The sequence below is a fragment of the Heptranchias perlo genome, chromosome 23, assembly GCF_035084215.1.
Source record: "Heptranchias perlo isolate sHepPer1 chromosome 23, sHepPer1.hap1, whole genome shotgun sequence".
In the NCBI taxonomy this organism is placed as follows: domain Eukaryota; kingdom Metazoa; phylum Chordata; class Chondrichthyes; order Hexanchiformes; family Hexanchidae; genus Heptranchias; species Heptranchias perlo.
In genome coordinates this window covers 3,829,411-3,845,028 of record NC_090347.1, presented here as the reverse complement: position 1 = coordinate 3,845,028, position 15,618 = coordinate 3,829,411, and the positions used below count along the sequence as shown (strand labels likewise).

General features: G+C 48.1%; 1 protein-coding gene across 4 annotated transcripts in view; it reads right to left on the bottom strand.

Annotated features, from left to right (window-relative positions):
• Window positions 1-15,618, bottom strand: part of stxbp4 (syntaxin binding protein 4) — a 209,382-nt gene that overhangs the window by 90,831 nt on the left and 102,933 nt on the right. For 3 of the 4 annotated variants that reach the window (XR_010966940.1, XM_068003828.1, XM_068003831.1), the window contains 3 exons: window positions 8,223-8,399; window positions 6,099-6,218; window positions 3,863-3,912 (listed from right to left, as the gene is read on the bottom strand). Coding sequence is in view for 3 of the 4 variants with exons in the window: in XM_068003828.1 (XP_067859929.1) it covers window positions 3,863-3,912; window positions 6,099-6,218; window positions 8,223-8,399 (347 nt within the window). In the remaining variant the exon portion in view is untranslated. The remainder of the gene's footprint in view (window positions 1-3,862; window positions 3,913-6,098; window positions 6,219-8,222; window positions 8,400-15,618) is intronic. The other variant, XM_068003829.1, reaches the window with a different exon arrangement.

The following is a 15,618-nucleotide window of genomic DNA, read 5'->3' as shown; positions in this document are numbered from 1 at the left end:
TCACCCAGAGCCCTGATCTGAGAGAGCAAAGGTCAGACATCACTCAGAGCCCTGATCTGAGAGAGCAAAGGTCAGACATCACCCAGAGCCCTGATCTGAGAGAGCAAAGGTCAGACAATACCCAGAGCCCTGATCTGAGAGAGCAAAGGTCAGACATCAACCAGAGCCCTGATCTGAGAGAGCAAAGGTCAGACAATACCCAGAGCCCTGATCTGAGAGAGCAAAGGTCAGACAATACCCAGAGTCTTGATCTGAGAGAGCAAAGGTCAGACATCATCCAGAGCCCTGATCTGAGAGAGCAAAGGTCAGACATCAACCAGAGCCCTGATCTGAGAGAGCAAAGGTCAGACAATACCCAGAGCCCTGATCTGAGAGAGCAAAGGTCAGACATCATCCAGAGCCCTGATCTGAGAGAGCAAAGGTCAGACATCATCCAGAGCCCTGATCTGAGAGAGCAAAGGTCAGATATCATCCAGAGCCCTGATCTGAGAGAGCAAAGGTCAGACAATACCCAGAGCCCTGCTCTGAGAGAGCAAAGGTCAGACATCATCCAGAGCCCTGATCTGAGAGAGCAAAGGTCAGACATTGCCCAGAGCCCTGATCTGAGAGAGCAAAGGTCAGACAATACCCAGAGCCCTGATCTGAGAGAGCAAAGGTCAGACAATACTCAGAGCCCTGAACTGAGAGAGCAAAGGAGAGACATCACCGAGCTCTGCTCTGAGAGTGCAAAGGTCAGACATTGCCCAGAGACCCTGGTCCGAGAGAGAAAAAGTCCGAAATTACCCAGAGACCCTCGTCTGAGTGAACAAGGGTCAGACATTGCCCAGAGACCCTGGTCTGAGAGCAAAGGTCAGACATTGCCCAGAGATGTAGTCTGAGACAGCAAAGGTCAGAAATTATTCAGAGACCCTGGTCTGAGAGAACAAGGGTCAGGTTTTACCCAGAGACCCTGGTCTGAGAGAGCAAAGGTCAGAAATTATCCAGAGACCCTGATCTGAGACAGCAAAGGTCAGAAATTATTCAGAGACCCTGGTCTGAGAGAACAAGGGTCAGGTTTTACCCAGAGACCCTGGTCTGAGAGAGCAAAGGTCAGAAATTATCCAGAGACCCTGATCTGAGAGAGCAAAGGTCAGAAATTATCCAGAGACCCTGGTGTGAGACAGCAAAGGTCAGAAATTACTCAGAAACCCTGGTCTGAGAGAACAAGGGTCAGAAATTATCCAGAGACCCTGGTGTGAGACAGCAAAGGTCAGAAATTATCCAGAGACCCTGGTGTGAGGCAGCAAAGGTCAGAAATTATCCAGAGACTCTGGTCTAAGAGAACAAGGGTCAGACATTACCCAGAGCCTTCGTCTGCCTGGGTGAGCAACTGAAGTAGTCATCTCGAATGCCATAAGACAGGGATGCCAAGGGAATTGGTGGACATTAATTATGAAAGAATAAGGATTGGATGGTGAATGGAAATGTTTTATTTTAAGAAGCCTAGGTGAAGCACCTAGATCCAATGTGCATGACAACATCAAGGTTGGAAAGAGTAGGAGAGAAACAGGAAAAATCAACAGGTTAGTTGAGACGAAGGTTGAGTTTTGGAAACCTGAACATTCCAGGGAGAATGGGAGACTGAAGGTAAGTTTTGTGTCCTGTAAAAAAAAAGTTAGAGTGAAAGCGCGATGAGTCCTTAATTTCAACACCTCCAGGATACGGGGAAGAGGAAGAGTGTGCAGGCCAGTATAGTGTAAATCCATCCACAAGGACAGACGATGGAACACTGCTACTGATATGGGTGTATGTATATAGCGTGTGCGTGTGGAGGAGTTTGGCACACGCAGCGACACGCAATCACCAGCTCGAAATATCCATCTGTGGAGCAGGAGCTCATTAAACATTTATTGTAAAACGTTAAACTGATGGAACTCAATAAATTCCCACTCCCCAGAGTGGATTAATGATTTATAATCAGAAGTATAGAACAGCAGCACTTGCCTCTGTGCACAACAGGTCAGAGAGGCAGGCTCCAGCTCGCTAATCTGCACACTGGGCCCACAGTACATCAGACAACAGCTTCCGGGCTGTCTCTAAGTGACAATCAGAAGCAGGGTAACAAGGGAGAACTGAGAGACACCAGTAAGGATGTAGGTATGTCCCTTCAATACAAATAAAACTGTGAGGCAATTGAATGGAGGACACTTCCCCTTTAAAGTTGGGTGACCTGATCGAGATAATGTGGATGATTGTCGACTAAAACAGATTCGGAATCCCGGACTCAAAAATAGGTCATTAGAAGACAGTAAGGCAGCATAATGTCATAGTAAACAACTCAATTAGAGGAGCAACAAAGGCTTAGATTGGACACTAATTAACGAGATGTTTGATATTCCACAAAAGGATGGATCAAAGTTTGGGCACTGTCACTCAGCTCACCCCAATTTCCTTTCCAGAAATCATTGACTCTTTGCAGGAGTATGGGGTCACAGAGCGCTGTCCATCCTTGCCCATGGGCAAACTTAGACAGTGAGTGTAAGGGGGCTATAAAACCAAGGGATCATCAGGCACACTTTCCAACAGAGCATCACTTGAGAGCAACCAGGAGCAGGAGCCCCAGGCTGATTTTCTCTCCCTATCCCAGACACACAGAGACTAAGTGAGATCAACTGTTTCAGTACAGACCTGTGGTTGAACCTGGGACTATCTGGTCTGCATGGCTCAGTTCATAGGCTGCCTTTACCACTGAACTATGGGGAAACTCATTTGATACAAGGAGCAGGGAGCAGGTATTATAAGCTGAGGTTGGTGGTTACTATTTTAGTGAAAGGAAATCCAACAGATCAAGAGTCCGACACGAAACAAACAAACAATTTGCATTTATAGAGCACCTTTCACAAACTCAGGACTTCCCATGGCACTTTACAGCCAATGAAGTACTTTTGAAGTGTAGTCACTGTTGTAATGTGGGAAAGGCGGCAGCCAATTTGCGCACAGCAAGATCCCACAAACAGCAATGAGATAATGACCAAGTAATTTGTTTTTTTAGTGACGTTGGTTTGAAGTATAAATATTGGCCCAGGATACCTCCTCTGCCCTTTGTCAAAATAGTACCATGGGATCTATTTACATCTACCTGAGAGGGCAGACGGGGCCTCAGTTTAACATCTCATCCTAAAGATAGCACCTCAGACAGTGCAGCACTCCCTCAGTACTGGCACTGGGAGCGTCAGCCTGGATTTTGTACTCAATTCTCTGGAGTGAGACTTGAACCCACAACCTTCTGACTCAGAGGCAAGAGTGCGACCAACTAAGCCACGGCTAAAACATGATCACATAAAATACACAGAGGATGAGCTACTCGAAGGGCTTTGTGTTTAAATTTAGGCTCAGTGGGATATAATCATGAAGTATTTTGTTGTAAGAGGTTTGTGAGTAAATCAAGCGTCTCATTATTTCTCGATCAGCCTGCAATCATGAGGTTGTATTTTGCACTGTGTGATATTAGTAACAAACACATTAGAGATTCCTCTCTCTGCTATTTTGATGAAAGGGCTAATCCAAACAGAACCATTTCAGCCCACGTCGCTCTCCTTCTTAAAGGGACAAGTGGCGTTTAGCCACACAAGATTGAGCATCTATGCTGAACCCCCAAACCGACAGCCAGTGCCATTAGGAAAATGGAGTCGAGACTGAAGTGTGCTCGAGCCACACAGTAACTGAACCCTCCCCATCTAAGTCTCTCCTTCCTGCCTCCTCACTTGAGCAGAGCTGGATTTCACTCATTCTTCCCACTGAAGATCCCGGGCTTTGAGTATCACAGTGCGGGCATCCTGTTCCAATACACGGTCACTTTAGTCGTAATGTTGTGTTTACGTACCCGACATTAGATAGGGCAACTGGATTCTCACCGAGCACCTCATGCACGACCTAGAGACGGGCACAGAAACATATTACAATCGGCACTAGGACGGTGGTGCATCTTACTGGAAGGGGGAGGATGTCGCTATTGGAACCTCTTTTACAAACTAAAGGGTTGGAAATCATTTCACCTGCGTCTGATGGCTCAGTGAGTAAATGCACAGTTCGGCGTGGAACTGAACCACACGGTCCAGGGGGGGTGCCGTGTTTGAGACAGGCAGCAGAAAATTGGGAGAAAAGGAGTTCTTAGCGCCGAATAAGACAAACGTGGCCTGAAAATGTGCGGACGCACTGGTGCACTCCCGCGGTAACTCCACCAATTAGGCCGGGTCCTGCCCTACAATACCACTTTCCAGGGGGTGGGTAGGCCGGGCTTGTTTGGGGAGGGACTTCCGTCCGTCCTAAACAGAACTGAGAGGATATCCTTATAAGGAAAGGCTGAACACGCTGGGGAATTTTTTCTCTAGAAAAGAGAGGACTGAGGGGTGACCTGATAGAGGTCTTTAAGATTATGAAAGGGTTTGATAGGGTAGACGTAGAGAAAATGTTTCCACTTGTGGGGGAGACCAGAACTAGGGGCCATAAATATAAGATAGTCACTAATAAATCCAATAGGGAATTCAGGAGAAACCTCTTCACCCAGAGAGTGGTGAGAATGTGGAACTCACTCCCACAGGGAGTGGTTGAGGTTCAGTTGATGGAAGGAAGTGCTTGAGCTTCACTCCCATAGTTTAAAATGTCCTCAGGTCATCAATGAGATCACAGCTTTAAAATCCACTGCCTGCTTTAATGGGGCCCTTGGCAGGATTCACAGGCACGTCCTGTATACGTATCGCAGTAGGGGTACGACCTCAGTATGTTCTGCTAATAGGTCTGCCATCTCCATATACATATGGCCCTAATGTACCATCTACATATATATCCACATCCAACAACTCGCAGTTATACAGTGTCTTTAACATTCTAAGGTACTTCACAAACAACACCATCCTTATTAGTCTGTATATAAAGATCTCCCCTGGTCTGTATATAAATATATACCCGGGTCTGTATATAAATATATCCCCTGGTCTGTATATAAAGATATCCCCTGGTCTGTATATAAATATCCCCTGGTCTGTATATAAAGATATCCCCTGGTCTGTATATAAATATCCCCTGGTCTGTATATAAATATATGCCTGGTCTGTATATAAATATATGCCTGGTCTGTATATAAATATATCCCTGGTCTGTATATAAATATATTCCCGGTCTGTATATAAATATATCCCCTGGTTTGTATATAAATATATCCCCTGGTCTGTATATAAATATATTCCCGGTCTGTATATAAATATATCCCTGGTCTGTATATAAATATATTCCCGGTCTTTATATAAATATATCCCTGGTCTGTATATAAATATATTCCCGGTCTGTATATAAATATATCCCCTGGTTTGTATATAAATATATCCCTGGTCTGTATATAAATATATTCCCGGTCTGTATATAAATATATCCCCTGGTTTGTATATAAATATATCCCTGGTCTGTATATAAATATATTCCCGGTCTGTATATAAATATATCCCCTGGTTTGTATATAAATATATCCCCTGGTTTGTATATAAATATATTCCTGGTCTATATATAAATATATCCCTGGTCTGTATATAAATATATCCCCTGGTCTGTATATAAATATATTCCCGGTCTTTATATAAATATATCCCTGGTCTGTATATAAATATATTCCCGGTCTGTATATAAATATATCCCCTGGTTTGTATATAAATATATCCCTGGTCTGTATATAAATATATTCCCGGTCTGTATATAAATATATCCCCTGGTTTGTATATAAATATATCCCCTGGTTTGTATATAAATATATTCCCGGTCTGTATATAAATATATCCCCTGGTTTGTATATAAATATATCCCCTGGTTTGTATATAAATATATTCCTGGTCTATATATAAATATATTCCCGGTCTTTATATAAATATATCCCTGGTCTGTATATAAATATATCCTCTGGTCTGTATATAAAGATATCCCCAGTCTGTATATAAATATATCCCCTGGTCTGTATATAAAGACATCCCCTGGTCTGTATATAAAGATATCCCCTGGTCTGCATATAACGATATCCCTTGGTCTGTATATAAAGATATCCCCTGGTCTGTATATAAAGATATGTGTCGTACCTCCACAAACTGCAGCAGTTTCTCAGTGGACACTTCGAAGGTTTTCTTCGCGATCTCGGACTTCCGCAGCTGACAGTCGAGAACCGCAATTCGCTTTCTCAGGTCCTGCGTGTCATCCTGCTGCACAAATATCATTAACACCATCACCTTCTGTCTTGTTTTTATTAAAGTTAACAGTCATTGTTTTCACATGTACTTGTGAAATCCACTGTTTATATCATGTGTTGACGTGATTTGGAGAACACTGCTCCCAAAGGCATGAGCCCATGCTGGGGCACAGTTCAATGGGCTCCAACAACCCCCAGATAGCCATTCTTCAAGCCTCGTCAATAAGCGTTGGCAAGCTATTCAACCTGGGGGGGGGTGGGCGGGGAGAGAAGTGGGCGAAATCACGATTGAGCCAAATCCATTCCAGGGGAACTTTCCAGCAATTGCCTCCAGACAGCCATCGGGAGCTCGATCCATCCTGCTGGGTCTTCCCCCTCACCCAGCAATGTGGGACGGCCCATTGTGCAACCTTCCCACTCTCACCGGAGCACAGATAAGCTGGACTGGTGCAGATTGGCTCAGCTCCAGCCCCGCGCTGCGTATTTACCCACATGGCCATCGGGGACGTCCCTTCTACTCATTTCACCAACTGGCAATTGGCAGCAGTGGAACAAGAGAGAGCAAATTTTATACTGACATGACTCCAAGGTTCTGCTCCTGGTGTGGAATCTCGCCGGATGGACGAGCAGATTGGATAAGAGCAGACGGGGATCGTGCCCCAGCGGATTTGCTCCACTCCCTGGTTTTCCGGCCATTAAAACGAAGGGGAGAGAAAACTGAGCTCACTTGCCCAAATTCCTGAACTTGGACTTCCATCGTGTTGTAGTCTGTGCCGGGAGTCGCTGAATCATATCATGCCCACCCCCCTCCCACCCTACCCCACACAGAACAAGAAATCAGTGCCACCCTCACTCTGAGGGGCTGTTTATCCAGTACTTGTATTTACAAGGACTGTAGCATTGTACTAATGAAAGGGGTAGGGCCATCGCTTTGCTCAAGAAAAATCTGGGAATAAAAGGTCGGTACCTGTAACAGTGATCATGAAGCTGTCGGATTGTCATGAAACCCAACTGGTTCACTAATGTCCCTTTAGGGAAGGAAACCTGCCGTCCTTACCCGATCTGGGCCTAAATGTGGCTCCAGTCCCACACCAACCTGGTTGTCTTTTAAACGCCCTCTGAAGTGGGCCGGGATAGCCCCTCAGTTGTGTCGAAATGCCAGCTCCTTGGGAGCACAGGCTGCAGCGGTTCAAGAAGGCGGCCCATCACCGCCACCTTCTCAGGGATGCGCAACAAACGCCGGCCTTGCCAGCGACACTCACAGGGGAATAAATAAGACAAAATCGGTTCGTATCCGCGGCTTGAGATATATGGGAACGTGGACTTAAACTGTATTACAGGTGACCCGTGAGACCCCATGGTACACACTCGAGCAGCTCATAAAGGCTTAGGGACATAGGAAGAGGAGGAGGCCATTCAGCCCCTCAAGCCTGTTCCACCATTCAATCAGATCATGGCTGATCTGTATCCTAACTCCATCCACCCGCCTTGGCTCCATATCCCTTAAATACCCTTGACTAGCAAAAATCTATCGATCTCAGATTTAAAATTATGAATTGAGCATCTATTGCTTTTTGTGGGAGAGTGTTCCACACTTCTACCACCCTTTGCATGAAGAAGTGTTTCCTAACTTCTCTCCTGAATGGCCAGGCTCTGACTTTAAGGTGATGTCCCCTTGTCCTAGACTCCCCCACCAGCGGAAAAAGTTTCTCTCTGTCACACAGTCCTTTAAATGAAAGAGAAAAAGCGACAAACTTGTTACTGATTAGTTTGGAATAGATGGATGGGGAGTGACCCAGTTAGAGGGCTGCACTGCTCTCCTGCCCTGTGCTAATAGCTCGCTCAAGTGATAGAGCTGTCACATTGAGCCTCTTGCTTGAGTTCCTCTGAATAGCTGCGTAAAACACAGGCAGGCTCTGACCTACTTCACTGCAACGGGTGCGCACTTAACGATTACAGAACATGGCATGGTGATCGCCGAGTTGCTACGGTAACAAGGGATGAGAGCGTTTCTTGCCTTGCTCTGCCCGTGCTGGTCGGCCAGCTGAGCTTTGAGCTCTGTAATCTCAGCCTCCAGGAGGCGGATCACTTCCTCGTAGTCCATTTCCATGCCGCGAGCCTGGCGCTGTGCTGCCTCGGCCAGGTGGATCCGGCTCCGCAGGGCACGCCCCTCTTCAACCGCACTCTTAGCTTCCTGGTATAATGCAAAAGAGGTTGGACAAAAAGGTGAGAGAACTGGTGGTTTTGAAACAGAACACACACAGGCAATGAGGCATACAGGCAATGAGGCACACACACACACAGGCAATGAGGCACACACACACACAGGCAATGAGGCACACACACACACAGGCAATGAGGCACACACACACAAAGGCAATGAGGCACACAGACACACAGGCAATAAGGCACACACACACACAGGCAATGAGGCACACAGACACACAGGCAATAAGGCACACACACACACAGGCAATAAGGCACACACACACACACAGGCAATGAGGCACACAGACACACAGGCAATAAGGCACACAGGCAATGAGGCGCACACACACACACACAGGCAATGAGGCACACGCACACACAGGCAATAAGGCACACAGGCAATAAGGCACACACACACATAGGCAATGAGGCGCACACACACACACACACACACCACACGCAGGCAATGAGGCACTCACACACGGGCAATGAGGCACATACACACACACACACGCACAGAGGCAATGAGGCACACAGGCACACAGGCAATAAGGCACACACACACACACAGGCAATAAGGCACACACACACACACAGGCAATGAGGCACACACCACACACACAGGCAATGAGGCACACAGGCAATAAGGCACACACACACATAGGCAATGAGGCGCACACACACACACACACACCACACGCAGGCAATGAGGCACTCACACACGGGCAATGAGGCACATACACACACACACAGAGGCAATGAGGCACTGACACACACACACACAGGCAATGAAGCACTCTCACACACACACACACACAGAGGCAATGAGGTACTGACACACACACATACAGGCAATGAGGCACTGACACTCACACACACACACACAGAGGCAATGAGGTACTGACACACACACACACAGGCAATGAGGCACTGACACACACACACACACACACACAGAGGCAATGAGGTACTGACACACACACATACAGGCAATGAGGCACTGACACACACACACACACACACAGAGGCAATGAGGTACTGACACACACACACACACACAGGCAATGAGGCACTGACACACACACACACACACACACACGCAATGAGGCACTGACACACACACACACACACACACACACACACAGGCAATGAGGCACTGACACACACACACACACACACACAGGCAATGAGGCACTGACACACACACACACACACACACACGCAATGAGGCACTGACACACACACACACACGCACACACACAGGCCAGCAGATACTGACAAACACGTGTGCACAATGACAAACAAAAAGGCTTCTCATACACAATGAGGCACACAAACATGGATATACAGAGAGGCAGGCATACATACAAACACAGACACACACAATACAAAAAGACAGGCAGACCCAAACAGGTAGGCAGGCACTTGCACACAATGATACAAAAAAAGGCAGTCAGAAACTCTCATACACACAGGGACACACACTGGCACACATACAGGCAGACAGACGCTTGTGTGCTCACACACAATCACTCACTTAAAACCAGGTAGATACCAACACACATACACACTGACAGTCACACAGACAAGCACACTAACATGCACCACAGACAGAACTATGCACAGACACAGACAGAAAAAAAACAATGCAATGCAATTTCAACTGGGAGTTAAAATTCCTTTTTAAAAAAGTTGAAGGGGTTAATGACTTTGTTAAACTCGTGCTCACAGGAGTTTAGGGCAAACACACTACCCAGTCAGTGCCCTAAGGGTATCGGGGAGGGGCGGGGGGAGGATTTGTATCCCAATGATTTCATCTGAAAGTCACTCCTAAAATTCTGTCCACAGCAAAACACCCTTAAAACAAACCCCCTTTAATTAAAAATAAACACTTTCCAGGTCCTGATAGAAGCTCCTTCACCTTCAATAGCAGAACCCAAACCTGTATCATCTGCACCTCTGATAAAAACACCAGTGCAGCCGCCCTCTGTGAGCGTGAGGAGCTGGTGTGCTAACCATTCCACATTAGTCACTGTGGGTCACAGGTTGCATTAGTTGCACGTGTGGTTCACTCATTTCCGAGAACAGCTATTTGTGGCCTGTCATTAATGTGGAAAGCCACCTCACTAAGAGTAAGCTTCGTGTTCAGGGGGAGGTGGGCTGATGCTTTACAACTGCGAGCTTCTTGTTTGTCATGTTGCTTTGCCCCTGGAGAGGAAGGGAAAAAAAAAACAGGGACAGCCCGTGCTCTCGCACTGCTCCTGCAGCCCAGAGATTGGCTGTTGTTGGTGTTGAGTATTGATGCTGTCGCAGCGATGCCGTCATCGTGGGGGACACTGGTGTAGAGTGCCGAAACGTCCATCGTGGTGAGAAGTGTTCCTGGTTCAACTGGTCCATGGGTACTGAGTTTTTGTAGGAAGTCTGTAGTGTCGCGACAGAAGCTGGGGGTTCCCTGTACAATGGGTTTCAGGATGCCCTCGATGTATCCAGAGTGGTTCTCACACAGGGTTCCGTTGCCTGATACGATAGGACGTCCGGGTGTGTTGGCTTTGTGTATCTTTGGGAGGCAGTAGAAGTCTCCCACGCGGGGAGTACGTGGGATGAGAGTGCGTAGGATGCTTTGAAGGTCTGGATCGAAGGTCTTCATCAGTTTGTTGAGCTGGTGGGTGTGCTCTTTGGTCGGATCTGCGAGTAACTCAACACCAACACCAACAACAGCCAATCTCCAGACGCCATCTTACAACTCATCCGCTTCATCCTGGATCACAATGTCTTCACCTTCGATAACCAGTTCTTTACCCAAACACACGGAACAGCCATGGGGACCAAATTCGCACCCCAATACGCCAACATTTTCATGCACAAGTTCGAGCAGGACTTCTTCACTGCACAGGACCTCCAACCAACGCTATACACCAGATACATCGACGACATTTTCTTTCTATGGATCCACGGCGAAGAATCACTGAAGAGACTACACGATAACATCAACAAGTTCCATCCCACCATCAAGCTCACCATGGACTACTTCTCAGAATCGGTTTCTTTCTTGGACACACAAATCTCCATCAAAGACGGGCACCTCAGCACCTCACTCTAACGCAAGCCCAGGGACAACCTCACGATGCTCCACTTTTCCAGCTTCCACAATAACCACGTCAAAGAGGCCATCTGGGTGGGGGACTTCAATGTCCATCACCAAGAGTGGCTCGGTAGCACCACTACTGACTGAGCTGGCCGAGTCCTGAAGGACATAGCTGCTAGACTGGGCCTGTGGCAGGTGGTGAGCGAACCAACACGAGGGAAAAACTTACTTGACCTCGTCCTCACCAATCTACATGTCGCAAATGCATCTGTCCATGACAGTATTGGTAGGAGTGACCACCGCACAGTCCTCGTGGAGATGAAGTCCCGTCTTCGCACTGAGGACACCATCCAACGTGTTGTGTGGCACTACCACCGTGCTAAATGGGATAGATTCAGAATGGATCTAGCAGCTCAAAACTGGGCATCCATGAGGCGCTGTGGGCCATCAGCAGCAGCAGAATTGTATTCCAGCACAATCTGTAACCTCATGGCCCGGCATATTCCTCACTCTACCATTACCAACAAGCCAGGGGATCAACCCTGGTTCAATGAGGAGTGTAGAAGAGCATGCCAGGAGCAGCACCAGGCGTACCTAAAAATGAGGTGCCAACCTGGTGAAGCTACAACTCAGGACTACATGCATGCTAAACAGCGGAAGCAACATGCTATAGACAGAGGTAAGCGATTCCACAACCAACGGATCAGATCAAAGCTCTGCAGTCCTGCCACATCCAGTCGTGAATGGTGGTGGACAATTAAACAGCTAACGGGAGGAGGAGGCTCTGTAAACATCCCCATCCTCAATGATGGCGGAGTCCAGCACGTGAGTGCAAAAGACAAGGCTGAAGCGTTTGCAACCATCTTCAGCCAGAAGTGCCGAGTGGATGATCCATCTCTGCCTCCTCCCGATATCCCCACCATCACGGAAGCCAGTCTTCGGCCAATTGGATTCACTCCACGTGATATCAAGAAACGGCTGAGTGCACTGGATACAGCAAAGGCTATGGGCCCCGACAACATCCCAGCTGTAGTGCTGAAGACTTGTGCTCCAGAACTAGCTGCGCCTCTAGCCAAGCTGTTCCAGTACAGCTACAACACTGGCATCTACCCGACAATGTGGAAAATTGCCCAGGTATGTCCTGTCCACAAAAAGCAGGACAAATCCAATCCGGCCAATTACCGCCCCATCAGTCTACTCTCAATCATCAGCAAAGTGATGGAAGGTGTCGTCGACAGTGCTATCAAGCGGCACTTACTCACCAATAACCTGCTCACCGATGCTCAGTTTGGGTTCCGCCAGGACCACTCGGCTCCAGACCTCATTACAGCCTTGGTCCAAACATGGACAAAAGAGCTGAATTCCAGAGGTGAGGTGAGAGTGACAGCCCTTGACATCAAGGCAGCATTTGACCGAGTGTGGCACCAAGGAGCTCTAGTAAAATTGAAGTCAATGGGAATCAGGGGGAAAACTCTCCAGTGGCTGGTGTCATACCTAGCACAAAGGAAGATGGTAGTGGTTGTTGGAGGCCAATCATCTCAGCCCCAGGGCATTGCTGCAGGAGTTCCTCAGGGCAGTGTCCTAGGCCCAACCATCTTCAGCTGCTTCATCAATGACCTTCCCTCCATCATAAGGTCAGAAATGGGGATGTTCGCTGATGACTGCACAGTGTTCAGTTCCATTCGCAACCCCTCAGATAATGAAGCAGTCCGAGCCCACATGCAGCAAGACCTGGACAACATCCAGGCTTGGGCTCATAAGTGGCAAGTAACATTCGCGCCAGATAAGTGCCAGGCAATGACCATCTCCAACAAGAGAGAGTCTAACCACCTCCCCTTGACATTCAATGGCATTACCATCGCCGAATCCCCCACCATCAACATCCTGGGGGTCACCATTGACCAGAAACTTAACTGGACCAGCCATATAAATACTGTGGCTACGAGAGCAGGTCAGAGGCTGGGTATTCTGCGGCGAGTGACTCACCTCCTGACTCCCCAAAGCCTTTCCACCATCTACAAGGCACAAGTCAGGAGTGTGATGGAATACTCTCCACTTGCCTGGATGAGTGCAGCTCCAACAACACTCAAGGAGCTCGACACTATCCAAGATAAAGCAGCCTGCTTGATTGGCACCCCATCCACCACCCTAAACATTCACTCCCTTCACCACCGGCGCACAGTGGCTGCAGTGTGCACCATCCACAGGATGCACTGCAGCAACTCGCCAAGGCTTCTTCGACAGCACCTCCCAAACCCGCGACCTCTACCACCTAGAAGGACAAGAGCAGCAGGCGCATGGGAACAAGACCACCTGCACGTTCCCCTCCAAGTCACACACCATCCCGACTTGGAAATATATCGCCGTTCCTTCATTGTCGCTGGGTCAAAATCCTGGAACTCCCTTCCTAACAGCACTGTGGGAGAACCGTCACCACACGGACTGCAGCGGTTCAAGAAGGCGGCTCACCACCACCTTCTCGAGGGCAATTAGGGATGGGCAATAAATGCTGGCCTCGCCAGCGACGCCCACATCCCGTGAACAAATAAAAAAAAAAAATCCCCTATGGACAGGCCCTGCGAATACAAAGGATCTGCTCAGACGAGGAGGAACACGATGGACACCTACAGACGCTGAAAGACGCCTTCGTAAGAATGGGATATGACACTCGACTCGTCGATCGACAGTTCCGACGGGCCACAGCGAAAAATCGCATAGACCTCCTCAGAAGACTAACACGGGACGCAACCAACAGAGTACCCTTCGTCGTCCAGTACTTCCCCGGAGCGGAGAAACTATGCCATGTTCTCCGCAGCCTTCAACATGTCACCGATGACGACGAACACCTCGCTAAGGCCATCCCCACACCTCCACTACTCGCCTTTAAACAGCCACCCAACCTCAAACAGACCATCGTTCGCAGCAAATTACCCAGCTTTCAGGAGAACAGCGTCCACGACACCACACAACCCTGCCACGGCAACCTCTGCAAGACATGCCAGATCATCGACACAGATACCACCATCACACGAGAGGACACCACCCACCAGGTACATGGTTCATACTCCTGTGACTCGGCCAACGTTGTCTACCTCATACGTTGCAGGAAAGGATGCCCCAGAGCATGGTACATTGGCGAGACCATGCAGACACTGCGACAACGGATGAACGGACACCGCGCAACAATCGCCAGACAGCAGGGTTCCCTCCCAGTCGGGGAACACTTCAGCAGTCAGGGACATTCAGCCACCGATCTTCGGGTAAGCATACTCCAAGGCGGCCTTCGAGACACACGACAACGCAAAATCGTCGAGCAGAAATTGATAGCCAAGTTCCGCACCCATGAGGACGGCCTCAACCGGGATCTTGGGTTCATGTCACGCTACACGTAACCCCACCAGCGAACAAATGTTATCTGTTTTTAATACAACGGGTCATTCTCTGTCTTTCTCTTCCTTTCGGATGTTTCTCCCTCTCTCTCTCTGTCTTTTGTTCTGGCCGTTTGTATATTCGGTGGTCCTGTAGGTAACACCTCTCTGTCTGAACACTTTGATTGCCTTGACAACGGGCAGTTGGAAAGACTATCTGTAATCACCAGGTATTGTTCTCTGACTATAAATGCGAAACGTTCAAGGAATCCCACACTCACCCGACGAAGAAGATAATCTCCGAAAGCTTGTGATTTTCAAATAAAATTGTTGGACTATAACCTGGTGTTGTAAGGTTCTTTACATTTGTCAACCCCAGTCCATCACCGGCATCTCCACATCACAGTTATATCACAGCAAGGCTCCAATCCTCTGGGCCGGGGAAGGTACATTGTGTGAGAAACAATGTCAAAAAGGAGGAGAAATAGAACTTTGTAAAGAAAGCAATGGGTCAGGTACAATTTGCAAAATTAGGCCCCAGCGTTAGCCATGGCTCAGTGGGTAGCACTCTCACCTCTGATGTCAGAAGGTCATTCCAGCGACTTAAGCACAAAATCCAGGCCGACACTCCCAGTACAGTACTGAGGGAGTACTGCACTGTCAGAGGTGCTGCCTTTCGGATGAGACGTTAAAACGAGGCACCGTCTGCCCTCTCAAAAGATCCCATGACACTGTTTAGAAGAGTTCTACCT